The 14,291-nt window shown below is 39.7% G+C and overlaps 1 protein-coding gene across 2 annotated transcripts in view; it reads left to right on the plus strand.

Annotated features, from left to right (window-relative positions):
- Positions 1-242: 242 nt before the first annotated feature.
- DTWD2 (DTW domain containing 2) overlaps positions 243-14,291 on the plus strand; it is a 64,369-nt gene continuing 50,320 nt past the window's right edge. For both annotated transcript variants that reach the window (XR_008551508.1, XM_037509476.2), the window contains exon 1: positions 243-467. Coding sequence is in view for 1 of the 2 variants with exons in the window: in XM_037509476.2 (XP_037365373.1) it covers positions 250-467 (218 nt within the window). In the remaining variant the exon portion in view is untranslated. The remainder of the gene's footprint in view (positions 468-14,291) is intronic.

Genomic DNA, 14,291 nt, shown 5'->3' on the forward strand with positions numbered 1-14,291 from the left:
AATCACCAGCACCCCCTGGGGGACTCACACTTTACTTCCGCATTCTACAAGCACTGTCGGCACTGACCAATGGACTCGTTCCTTTTCCGCTGGGGGGCGGGACTTAAAAAAAACCCTGGGCTTCAGGGACACGCCCCCTTACGTAGCGTGCGTGCGTGGCGCCGTGCGGCGCGGGCTGATTTCTCCAGCGTGTGGCGCCCCCCGGCGGCAGCGGCGCATCAATGTGACGGACGGCCCCGCGCGCCAGCCATGGAGCCGCAGAAAGAGGCGCGAACTGGCAGGGACCCGGTAGCGCAGCCGCCAGAGGCCTCGAGGTCTCACGCGCCGAACGAGGAGGAGCGGCGAGAGGGCGGCGCAGCGCTGGCGTCGGCTGCCGTGGGCGCGGAGGCGGACGGAGCCAGTGCGGACGGGCTGTGGGAGCTGCCCGTGGAGCCCGCCCAGCGGAGGCCCGAGTGCAGCCGCTGCAGGTGACTCAGGCGGTGGGTGGGGCCTGCGGCGGGCGCCGCTGTCGAGGAGGCTGCAGCGCCCCCTGCCGGGGAGGCGGCTGCAGGGGCTCCGCCAAGGGGCACCTGGCGTGGCTGCATCCGCTGATGCACCTTGGAGTAAAAAGCCGCCCCTCCTGATTCATGATTATTTAACCTTACTCCCTGCAGGACACGGAGCATGTCATGGGGTGAGCAGACAAGTTCTGCTGTCAGGAAACTTAGGCGTCTCATCAAGAGACAGTAGGGAGTCAGGAGAATAATATTGCACACTTTTATGTTTAAGGGACACAGCCTTATTGCTGCAAAAAACCAAAAAGGGTCGGAGGGGAGAGACAAGCCAGGTGGCTGTCACACTAGTTAAGACTGTCGAGAATTCACTTAGAGGTATTTATGGAGTGCCTACTGTGTGCCAGGCACTGTGCTGGGCTCTGGGAGTGCAGGGATTTGTCCTTATTGGGCCACCTATAGTTTATTTTTTTTGTTTATCATTTTCTTTCTTTCTTTTTAAAATTTAATTTAATTTTATATATTTTTTGCATCATTTTTCATTTTTGCACATGTATGCATTTTCATCTTGATTATATTCCCCATACAATGCCCACCCCACCTTAATTTGACCCTACTCCTTGCTCCCCTCCCCTCCCAGTGTATCTCTGGATTATAGTTGCTTGTTGATTTTGATTTTTACTTTATTATATAGGGCCACCTATAGTTTAATGGAGAGACAATTGATGCCGCAAACAGTAACAATCATGACCCTGAGCATTATTGAGCTCTCACGATATGCCGGATTGTTTAAGTATACTTCAGGATTTTCTGAGCTGGTGTATTTCAGCCTTGTCAGGAATGCTTCCCCCCCGCCCTCACTTGAATTACATGCTTTTCGAATAAACCATTCTTTTTACTTCCTAGGTCTAGGGTCATTTACCCTGGTTACCTAATCTCCAACTATCACCTGTCTTTTATTGCCCATCCAATTTTGAGTATTACTGATGCCTCCACTACCCAGGAGTCACTCTACTTTGACATCAGCTTCCAGCTGTCTTGAAATGTTCTGCAAAAGTCTCCTTCATGAGATGAAATCTCATGGGCCCCTTTCTGTTCACTTTTCCTGTCACCTCATGGCTTCCCTTTGATTTATCTTTTTCTGGTCCTCTCTCCTTTGCCTAAAGGGTAGGCTTTCCCAGAATTTGAGTCTAGATTCTATTTTCTTCTGACTCACACCTGTCCCACAAGTGCTTGTCCCAGTTTTCACAGATGAGTTGTTAACTCTGTCCCAGTGTCTGTAGCCCAGATCTTTTTTTTTTAAGATTTATTTATTTATGCATACAAGAGCTGGGGTACAGGCCAGAGTTGTGAGGGGTGAGAGGATTCACCAGAGACAGAGTGGGGAACAGAATAGGCAGACTGACTGAAATACTCAGCTGAGGGGAGCAGTGGGCGAGACAGGAGAGGTCTGCTGCGCCATGTGGGTAGCTCCCTGGCCGGCCAGGGATGGAACTCGTGCTGCAGAGGCTGTGGATTGCTTCATAGTGCGGTGCTTAACCCCTTGAGCCACCAGGAAGACCCCTAGGCCTCTCTTCTGTGCACTATATCTGGACATTCATTTAGCCAGAGCTTACTGAGTGCTTTGTTAATCACTGATGATATAGTGCCTGCATGGAGAATATCATTTGTTATTGGTTACAGATAATAAACTAGTTAACAAGCCACCAAATATATAATTAAATATTGTAATTACAGATTGAAAATGTAAACTCAGAGAAAAACAAACAGCAGTGAAGGAATGAGATGCTCTGACAAAAATAGGTGTGCTTTCATAATGATTAAAATAGGAAGTTGTTTCCCCATTACCCATATCAAGCACTTTAAAATAAGCTAAACAGTTCTAAAGTGAATTAAGTTTAACGAGCCTTGCTCATTAAAAATAATTGCAACGTCAGAAATTTTACGAAGTTGTAGAAAGCAATAGAAATATTTTATAAAGAAATGAAGTGAATCATACTATACACATTGGTAATTGTACCCAAGTCAGAAATTTTTTTCTCTTTTGATAGCACAGATATGTATTTATACTATGATCTATCATTAAATCATATGCTTTAACCAAGAGAAAAGTACAGCCTCACGTGTTATTTCCAGATTGTAGCAGACCCCATTAAATGAGATATCTTAGTAAGACCTTGTATAAACAGTGTCACCAAGAGGTTAATTTTTTAAAGATTTATTTTGTTTAAACAAGAATCGGTATAGGCTAGATGTGCGGGAGGGTGAGCGGATTCACCAGAGACAAAGCAGGGAACAGAACAGGCAGACTGACGAGACAGGAGAGGTCTGCCGCCATGTGGGTTGCTCTGAGGCCGGTGGGGATCGAACTGGCACTGCAGAGGTGGCGGACAGCTTCACAGCGCTGTGTTCAACCTCCTGCCCCACCAGGGAGGCCCTCTATTTTCCTTTCTTTATGTGTCTTTTTCCTTATTGCTTTCCCAGGTACTGAGCTGCAGAAACTAAAAAATGACCATTATATATGCTGGTCCTTATAAATAGGCTATTCTGCTAACCACTAGGAGAATTATCTTGATGAAATGGGATTATGAGTGTAAAATATCCAGTGAGAATATGAGGTTCAGGTTTTGGCTCTTGTCCCCAAAGCCAGCAGCAACCAGGCCATATAAATGAGTAAAGAAGAAATTAATAAAAGCTAAATCCCCTACACGGGCGCCCATCAGCATCAAGATACCTGCACAGTTGCAGTTAGTCCTCAGGCTGAAATGTAATTCTCTCAAGGAGTCTCCATGTTGTTATAAAGATTTTAGACAATTAACATGAATGAAAAATAGCAGGGTGGTGTCATGAAAGATCTCTCAGGAAATAGCATTTTGAAAATATATTGAGGTTTGAAAGATGAGCGATCCAGCCAGGAGAAGCACATTCTCAGAAGGAGAGCAGAAGGATGACTCTGTTGAATGTCTTCAATTTACTTGAAGAATCCTGTCTCTGATATTTTCACCTTGTCCCTGGTTGGATTATAAGACCTCAGAGAAGGAATCTTAAATGTAAGGATTTAAAAAAAAAAAATCTTTCTCGATGTACCATGTATAGTAGACACTCAGCAAACCTTTGAGGAGGATGAATAATTTGTGACTAAAGGGATTGTGTATGTGAACAAAAGAGTAAGTTGAGTGAAGAAATTTGGTGAGAACCGTTACAACTACTGTGATGGGGGTCTTAGTAGGTACTAAAGTGTTTCAAACACAAATTTAAGGTTAAATTATCATCCCAGCTTTATCATAGTTTTTAGCCTATTCAGATCTGCTATTTATAAACACAATATAGAATTTAAAAAAATTAGTCTACTATGCTTAGCAAAGATTTGTGTATTTTCCACATCTGTCTTGTACCACCACCTGCTTTAATAGAATTTTTTAGATTTACAGAAAAATTAGGCGGAAATCACAGAGATTTCCCATATACCCCTGTTCCCACACATGCTTAGCTTCCTCCATTACCAACATCTTCCACCAAGGTGGTCCATTTGTCACAATTTATGAACCTTCTTTCCTGCATCATCATTCCAAGTCCATAGTTTACATTAGGGATCACTCTTGGTACATATTTTGACTTTGGATAAATTTATAAGAACACATGTCTGCCATTATAGTATCATACAAAATATTTTTATTACCCTTTAAATCCTCTTTGCTCAGCCTTTCCATCCTTCTCTGTCGTCTAACCTCATATGCTTTTTAAAAAATTAAAAAGGACTTGCTGGGTATAGCTGTTTTCAGTTATATTAGTTCATATTTAGGATAGAATTCATTCCAGTATTTTTGCAGTTTGCTTATTTCTAGAGTAATTTCTGTCTTTCAAAAAACCCTTTGCCCCCTTGGTATGTTATGGTTCTATAAATATGTGTGTGTGTAAATATATAAATCATTATATATTATTTTATAAAATTATTTTTTCATTTGTTAGGATCCTATGAGTTCCCTGGATGAACTTATTTACATTTATGTTTGTAATAGTTATGTTTTTTTAAAAGATTTATTTATTTATTTATACAAGCACTGGGTACAGTCAGAAGTGCGGGAGGGTGAGAGAATTCACCAGAGTCAGAGCGGAGAGCTGAGCAGGCAGACTGACGAAATACACTGCTGAGGGGAGCAGCGGGCGGCAGGAGAGGTCTGCGCGCCATGTGGGATCCTCACTCGGTGGCCAGGGATTGAACCGGTGTTGCAGAGCTGCAGGCAGCTTTGCAACCTAGCGCTCAACTGCTGGGCCACCAGGGGAGGCCCTGTAATAGTTTTTAAAGCTAGAATGTATTCTTGGATTTGAATCATAAGTAAGTCACAATTATTTGGCCATTTATTTATGACCGTGTTAATTTCCCTGAATGCATTACTAGAATTGTCACAGTCTAGGAAGTTTCAGAAATTGGTTTTGTTTAGGAAGTGCAAACTCACTTTAACTTCTCAGTAGAATCTTGCTCATTAGAAATACATTGTATCTTAAACCTGCATGGATTATTCTTTAAAAATCCTCACACCAATTTGTTGTTGCAAGATACAGATTTTATAAATTTAGTCTTTCCCTTCTGCGTGTCTTGTTTGCCAAACCTGGCTATATTTCATTGAACTCTTAATTCCATTTTTCCAGATGTGTCAATTTAACTTTTTTTAAATTTAAAGACAAAATCTTGGTGGAGCTCCTCAAAGTGTCTTTGGCACTATGTGAGATGGAATAAGAAGGGTGAAGATCATAGGATGTGGAAGCTGCATTAAATATTTGTTGAATTAATTGACAAGTTAATTTGTTCAACAAATAATGTGAGAGACTGTTTTAAGGCATTGTGTTAGGCAGAGAAATATGAAATACAGAGCTTCATAAGGTATGGCTGCAACTGTGCTGGAGATCAGGGTATTATAGGAAATGGCATATCCATTAGGGGACCCTCAAGGTAAAAGTCTGGTGATCTGATTATTGATGATGAAGGGCATTTTTTCCCCAAATAATTGGTAATGAACCACAGTCAGACTTTTGCTTTTTCAATGTGTAGGCATATGTATCTGTATGTGTGTCTATATGTATGTGCTTATGCACACACGTACAGGTATTTGCAATATGGGATCTATTTCTTACTGTAAGTTACAGTCAGAAGACTTTGAAAATCATTAAATTTTTAAATAATTTTAATTGACTTAACATTGCATTATAACAAATATCAGGCGTGCATCATGTAAGTCAATATGTGTATATACTACATTAAGTTCACACTAAAGGTTTAATTCTATGCTTCATCACCCACCCACCCTTCCACCTTCCTTCTGGTAACCAATAATTGGGCTTAGAGTTTAAAGGTTTTTTGTTATGAAAAATACTGAGGTTTGGTGTGGCTTTTTTATTTTTTTAATCAAGGTAACATTTGTTGACAGTGTCACTTGTGTGTGTGGGTTTTTAAGATTTATTTATGCATACAAGAACTGGGGTACAGGCTAGAGGTATGGGAGTTGAGAGGATTCACAGAGTGGGGAGCAGAACAGGCAGATTGACTGAAATGCACTGCTGAGGGGAGCAGCAGGTGAGACAGGAGAGGTCTGCCGTGCCATGTGGGTAGCTCTCTGGCTGCGGATCGAACTCGTGCTGCAGAGGCTGCAGATTGCCTCACAGTGCTATGCTTAAACCCTTGTGCCACCAGGGAGGCCCCCACTTGTGTTTTAGAGGTATAGGATCTTCCCCTTCAAGTGTTGTTACCACAGCACACCCACCAAAACAGCCATGGTCTATCCCCATCGCCTCTTTTTCTTGCTCCCCACTTTGTTCTCACCCTTCTCCCTCAATTTTATAGTCAGCTTTCTAGGATTCTCTGTTCCTTTGCTTTGATCTGATCCTTTGTTTTGTTTCTCTATATTCCACATGGAAGTGAGACCATCTGATAATTTGTTTGAGAAGTTTTGAAGTTTTGAGGTGCTTAAGAAAACAAGAAGAATCTTTGCATTTGTCAAAGTAATAATGTTAGTAAAATACCTTTGTTCAGGTTAAGAATCACTTTGGTGATTAAAAAATTCTTATTTAAATGATATGAAATCAGGGCCTCCCTGGTGGTGCAAGGGGTTAAGCACTGCACTAGGGGGCAATTCGCAGCCTCTGCAGCATGAGTTCAATCCCTGCTGAGCAGGGAGGGGACCCACATGGAGTGGCCGACCTCTTCTGCCTCGCCCGTTGCTCCCCTCAGCAGTGTATTTCAGTCAGTCTGCCTGTTCTGTTCCCCGCTCTGTCTCTGGTGAATCCTCTCACCCCCCACACCTCTGGCCTGTGCCCCAGCTCTTGTATGCATGGATAAATAAATCTTTAAAAACAAGGACATGAAGTCAGAATGGGAAGGTTTAAAGACTATATATTGTGTTTGTGTAAATATATATGATATCATGTATATATCACTTATATAGCCTTCAGTGCTCTTTGAAATAAAAATATCATGGTGTTACAGGCAGAGTGAGAGTACAGGGGGTACCCCAGGACCCCCAAACCTGCCTGCTCTAAATGGGTTCTGCCATCTGCTGCATCAAGACAAAACATACTCTAGTGCATAAGACCTTCAATGGAAAGGAACTTTAATATAATTAGTGCATGATAGAAGAGAAAGAGAAAGAATACAGGTTCCAAATCAAATACTCAAAGTTACCCATCCCCTCATGGGTTAAAGCCCAGCCAAACTGGGTTGCCCCAAAGCAGCACTGTTGAGGCCCAAAAGCCTGCTACAAGTCTAAGGCACCTTCTGGTGGGGACCCACAGGAAAGGGGAAGAAGGAGCCAGCAAGTCTGGAATGAAAAGAGCAAAATCAAAACCCAAGTGAAGGTAACAACTGCCGTTGTCATCACCCCCACTGGTTTCTCACCCACATCGCCGTCTCTTTCAAGTGTCTCCTTCCATGTCCCCCAAGTCTGTGGTACGAGACTAAGGCTGAGAAGCAAGCGCTGCTTCTTCACATGTCCCTCTGCTCCATGTGTCTCCCCCAGGTCCTCTTCATCTCTTTCCTTCCTTCTCCCAGTCTTCTCCAGCCTCTCACTCTCAGCAATATCCCCCCTCAGGGTGGAGCCTGGAACCTCCCCTTTCTTTGGGGATTACCCCCTTGAAATGGGAGTAAGAATCAAAAGCTAAAAGGATGCAAGTCTAGTAAGTTATTGTGTCAGAGACTTTACCAGTTTTTAATTTCATTAGGATAAGATTTGGTGTATCTGTTAGTATGTAAATGTGTTCTCCTTTTCCTCTTGAACTCCACCCCATTCGCTTCTTTTTTGGATGCATACAGAGTATTATAGGAATGCATAAGAATGTGCACCCAAACCCGATGAAGTCGGGGTTGCACAGGAAGAGGTTAGAAGAGGGTTAGAGAGGACTGCATTTGACATTCAAGCTGAGACTGAAGCCTGTAATAAAGTTAAATCTGGTTGTTTTATTTAGGATTAATTAAGGAAAAGACTGGACAGGGCTTTGAGGGAGGGAAAATTCTGTTTCTTGTAGAGGGAACAGCTTGTACAGGACTACGGTGTATAGAGTGGACTGTATTGGAGAGCTTGGCAGAAAGGAGGGAATGATGAGAGGTGAGTCTGCATGACTTAGCGGTGGTTGCCCTGGGAAGGGCCATAAAAAACCATGTTACAGCGAGTTTGTGCCTAATGCTCAAAAACCCCAGCAGACCTTGCAGCATTTTCTGTCTGAACTGTGGTAAAAGGTTGACTTCTATAAGTAGCTTTTCACTGTCTAAATTTATTCTTTATTTTGTGAAAAGATCTGCACTCTAGGTGGTGATTTAAATAATACTCTTCTACCTCCTGTGACTCTTTCTGTGAGCCCGAGGACAACAGTCAGTAGTGATTTGTGAATCACTGGTCGTGAATGGTGCAATAATGCTTTAACACAGTGGATTTTCTAACCTGCCTGAGAGGGAAAATAACAGGGAGAGCAGGCACACTGAGGCAGGTAGACTGCAGACAGACATTTTTCTTTCTCTAAGACATTCTTCCCTCAAAGGTACAAAGTGTAAAAAATTATGGTAAACAAAAAAGATGATGATATCTAACTTCCCCCATCTGCCCGGTGCCTCCCAGGACTAGATATTTTTTGTGCCATGTTTTATTGATTTGTCATAACAACTCTAAGGAGATGATGATTTAAATCATTTAAATAATGAGAAAGTAGATGTAACACACAAGTTCTCCGGTTACAGTCCCCTTGGTCCCCCAGCCTCATGTGAGCCCCGTGGCTGGAGCTCTTTGCTGGTTTTCTTTGCAGAGTACTCACCAGCTGAAGTGCAAGAGTAACTCTGGTTTTCATTTTTTTTAAAAAGATTTATTTATGCATACAAGAACTGGGGTACAGGCCAGAGATATGGGGGGGGGGTGAGAGGATTCACAAGAGACAGGGTGGGGAATAGAACAGGCAGACTGACTGAAATACACTGCTGAGGGGAGCAGCGGGCGAGACAGGAGAGGTCTGCTGTGCCACGTGGGTAGCTCCCTGGCTGGGGATCGAACTTGTGCTGCAGTGGCTGCGGACAGCTTCATAGGTTGTGTCTCAATTCCTTGCACCACCAGGGAGACCCTGGTTTTTATATTTTTAAAGTTAGTAACGAGATGCCTAAACTTTAGTATTTTCTAGCTCCTTTTAAAAACTATTGAGATATGACAGATTATGTAAGTTTAAGATATACAGCATATTGATTTGGTGTATTTATATATTGGAATATGATTACCACTGGTTGCTTTAGCTAACACCTCTATCATATTAGGTAAATATCATTTGATTTTTTTGGGTTAGAACATTTAAGATCTAGTCTCTATAAATAAATGATAAGGTCTTCTGGTCTATAAGTACTATGTGGTGCATGATTACATCTCTAGTACAGATTCCTTCCTTTCTTGCAAGTTTTTACCTTTTAACAGTATTTAATTCCTTTATTCTACATCCTAACCTTTTCCTTATTCTGTTGGCTTGGATTTCCAGGAGAAAAAGTGATGGGGATAAAGTTGAGAGAGAGGAAAGGAAAGAAGGACATAGTCGGAGCCAGAAGCAGTCAGTCACTGATGTTTTATTTTGAACTGTATTGTACCAGTTTCAAAATTACTTGCTAACAGTTAAACATCAAGATTTGCTTTTTGATTCTGGGTCCCACCTACATCATGGTCAGTCTGCCAGTTGGGCAGGTAAAAGTGAAAAGTGGCAGTCCTGAGGGTAATTAGTGTAGGCTAATTAGGACTCTTGAATTGTTATCAGTACTTAGGGAGAAAAACTGTTTTTGTAAATTTGAATTTTATCATTGATGATCACTTTTACAGAAAAAAATTCAGGTATTCTGCAAATTTAATAATTGGTGCATACCAAAAGTATCATATTCCCAAGTGAAAATTATTCAGTTAATTTGTTCTTTCCTGTTAGTATAGAAACCATGTTTATTCTTTGAAGTTGTTCATTTGTAAGGTATGTGGAAAGCTAACTGATCTACAAATTTCTGTGCAGCTAATTGTATGTTCAAAGTTGAGCAAAGATGATATATGTTAAGAGAGAGTTTTTTCTTAATCTTAATTAAGTCTCCAAAGAGGAGTGTCCAATTTTAAAAACCACATTAGAGCTTTTTAGGTGTTTGATTTATTTCCCCAAGAAAAATAAGAATTCTATCATATCCTCTGGTAGATAGAAGTTTTCTCAAAGAACATCAAAGCACATTAATTCCTTAAGTTCATTTGCCCTAAATTAATAATTTATAATTCTCTTACTGCTCATGGAGAGAATATTTTCAGAAATAGGCTAGTCTAAAATTTGGTATTATTTGAAAAGAGTTAACAGGTTATAAGTACTTTTATAATTACATGTTTATTTAATACCTAAGCCTTATAACTTTGTGATTTAAATAGTATTCCCTTTTATAGACTGTCAAGGTCATGTCGCGAATAAGAGGCAAAGCTGCTTTAGCTTTCATATCTTTATTACAATACCATATAGTAATGAATTATATCATTTCCTTTGGCTTCCTCTTGCGTGTATTTCCAGTGAAGCATTTCGTGACCTTCTTCTAACCCATAGATCTTTTCCTTTTCTGTGTCCATGGCTATCTTTAATTATTTTGGGATGAACAATTAATTTTTTTGTCTTTTTTTTTTTAGGGTGAAAGCTTTGTCTCCTGATTCCTTTACCTGCCTAGGGCCAACATCTTATTTCTCTCAGTGCTTCCTCATTTTTCATTCAGAAAGTCCAATTTGAAGTTATTATTGGAAGGTGTTTGTTTTTTCTCTGCTGAGTTTTTAGGTTTTTGTTTGCTTGTTTTCTGTTTCTTTCAATTGGAAGCCTAGTGGAGGCTGTGGGTAAAGTGAAGAAAGTGGAAGCATGTTTCAGGGTTACTCAAGGACAAAAATGGAAAAAATGGAAGACTAGCCTAACAGATACCTGTGTGATCTGTTTGTTTCTGTAGGCCTGGTGTTTGGCAGGATGATTTTTTTTTTTATTGTGGTAGTATACACATAATAAAATCTTAATAATTCTACCCAAGTATAAGTGCACAGTTCAGTGGCATTAAATATATCAATAATCTGTAGCCATCACTACTATCTATACTTTTTTTTTTTAAAGATTTATTTATTTATTTACACAAGCACTGGGTACACTCAGAAGTGCGGGAGGGTGAGAGAATTCAGCAGAGCCAGAGTGGGGAGCAGAACAGGCAGAATGACGAAATACACTGCTGAGGGGAGCAGCGGGCGAGACAGGAGAGGTCTGTACGCCATGTGGGACCCTCTTCGCTGGTGGCCGGGGATCGAACCGGCGCTGCAGAGGCCATGGGCATCTTCGTAACCCAGCGCTCAACCGCTGCGCCACCGGGGGAGGCCCTATCTATACTTTTTTAATCATCCCCAACATAAAGTCTACACCCATAAAATACTAACTTCCCACTGTCTGTTTCCTGCAGGTCCCAGTCACCACTATTCTACTGTCTGTCTCTGTGATTTTGCCTATTTAGGTATTTCATATAATCATCTTTGTTCTTTTGTGTCTGACATTTCACTTAGAATCATGTTCATCCATGTTGTAGCATGTATCAAAATTTCATTCCTTTTGGTGGATGAATAGTGTGTTTGCTCATTTTTGTGCCCCTCCTTCCATTCATTTGTTGATGAGCACTTTGTTTATTTCTACCTTTTAGGTATTTTGAACAATGCTGCTATGAACATTCGCACACAAATACCTGTTCTAGTTCCTGCTTTTGATTCTTTTAGATATCTATGCCTGGGGGGACGGGGGGACTTATTTCAGGCCATGCAAATAACTGGTTTCTCTTCATATTTTTACCCACTAATTTTTGCATCCGTCAGCAGGTCTTGCCTATAACAGTTATTGCTATGGTGTTTTAATGGAGATTTTCCCATTTACCCCATTACCATACCGACTGATTAGAATCTTTTCTGTGTGGAAAAGTTGTGTTTTCTCCTTATTAATCAATTTATTCAATTTACATATATCTGTATAGCATTGCTTTTATTACGATCGAATACTATTGTTATTTATTTTGTTGATCAAATTTGTTCCTTTTGGGCCTTTGGGAACTCTTCTGGTTTGCTCTTGGACCCTTTTGGCATGTATATCCTTTATTGAGAACATTTTTACTTCTGGACTGTAAGATGGTTCAGGCACATCTTGTGTCAGCTCTAGAATCATTCAGTCTTCCAAGCAGCCCTGGTTTATTGGACAGTGTCAACCACAGACCTTCCTGCTGTCTTAAGTGTTTGATTTGTTTCCTTTAACTTCCTACTGTTTCTATTTTCTTTATGATACTGTTAACTTCCTGTGAGTTGGCCTGTTCATATTTCTTCTTGTGTCATTGACCACATGTCTTTAATTACCTGTAGCCTTTTATACTGGAGAATTCCATGAATGTTTTGGCTTTGCCCTTTTGCTCCTTGGTTCTCTTTGGTAGCAGTAATTTTTTTCCCCCTTTATACCTATCCTTCCTTCGCTCCTGAAGCAGCTATAAGATAAAATAATGGAATGATAAAAACAATTTGGTAGGGGTATGTGTTTAATGAAGCCATTGTTAATTATACTTGAGGCAGACATGAATGATGATGGCAGTTTTTTAATTTATGAGACAAAAGTTCATTATATTAATAATGAAAACCTTTTTCTCCTTTCATTGGTTGTATTCAAAATGTAGTTTCAGAAATTTCATTGAGTTTAATTGATTATTTAAATTCCTTTAAAATGACAGCAGAGGGCACTGTGGTATTTATTTTTTTAAAGTTAAAATTAGAAAGTTAGCATTTTTATATGTAATGCAGTATATTTATTCAACCAATCTATTGAAAAGCTGTGAAACTCTTTGTTCTTGGCTTTTTCAGAGTGTTTGGGATTATAAAATTGTTGAATATTGGGAAATTCAGGGCACATTATTTTTCTGGGTGCTACATTTGCTTTTGTTTAGTACGTAAAAGACAGCCTTTAAAATAGTAATTCTTGTTGATTTATTCACTAATCTTTAAACTTTGCTTATGTGAAGTTATCTTGATTAAAAGCAGTACTTTAAGCAAAATGATTTTTAGTGAACACTAGGTAAAAAATTTAATTAAACTTTTGAAAGGTTTTTTTGTGGGTTCCCAGTATCTGTAGTCACATGTCAGATATAATTTTATTTGCCTACAGGCTGTCAGAGATAGCATGCCCAGAGTGACAGATTACCCTGGAACTACAGCGTTCATGTCAGAAGCCAGTCAATCTTGGTCTGACAGGAAGCCTACATATTTATTCCTACATCCTTAATGAGAAAAGAGGAGAAAATTTATTTCATAAAATTCCTTTAGGGAAATTTCATAAAAATTCCATTTATATTTTAAGAATATAATTAACATCAACTGGCTTATGTAGGTTTTAAAGAAGATAAACCCCAATAATGGAAAACAGTATTTATATACATTTGTAATGCAATACATAAGTAGAGGGAAAAGTCTCTGCTCTTACTTTGGTTATTTCATTAAAAAAGAGCTGAAAAGTAGCATCATAAATTATTATATATTTATAATATTTGCCTGCGATTCAGTAGTTATTTTTTAGAACTTTCTTGGTGGCTTATTACCAGTTTAATGAAGGAGGAAACTGAAAAACTGACATGTTCAGGGTCACGTACCAAGATAATGACACTGTCAGTTATTCCCCAAACCTATATTCAACTGGCCAGTTAGTCTTTCTTCTGATATTAATTTTTCTTCTTTAGATATATATATATATATAAGTTCTAGACACAGATTCTTTTTTGTTTGAAAATGAATGTTCATTGTTTACAACTTGTCAGTTTTGCTATGTGTAGTTGGCTTTTTTCCTCCTGTCAATCATGAAGATCATGGGATGCAAGGAACATAAAAAAAATATATTCTTTTTGGCATAGTGAGAACAAATAAGCTCCCTGAGGTCAGGAATCCTTGTTTTATTTCTCTGATAACAACCAGTTTCCAGCACAGTGCCTAAGGGCCATCATGGAAAAGTCAAGTATGGGAAAAATTTCTGTTCAGGTAACAAGTGAACACAAATCCATGTTATAAAGTAACTTGCTAAATATAAAGTTGATAAATTGGAAATGCAAAATTTTTAAGGAACAGGAGCTCTATTAATTTGAGATAATTAGAATTTGGTTAATAAATGGGACGTGCTTTAGAAGTAGGTAATGAAGTTTTATGAGTTTGTCAAAGCTTAAGCCAAAACAGTTTCAAGTTTTAACTGTAAGTCACAGTTGCAGTATTTACACAATTAATCACTTAGCTCTGTTTT

Source organism: Talpa occidentalis, unplaced genomic scaffold (genome assembly GCF_014898055.3).
Source record: "Talpa occidentalis isolate TD23 unplaced genomic scaffold, MPIMG_talOcc4v2.1 talOcc4.13, whole genome shotgun sequence".
Lineage (NCBI taxonomy): Eukaryota > Metazoa > Chordata > Mammalia > Eulipotyphla > Talpidae > Talpa > Talpa occidentalis.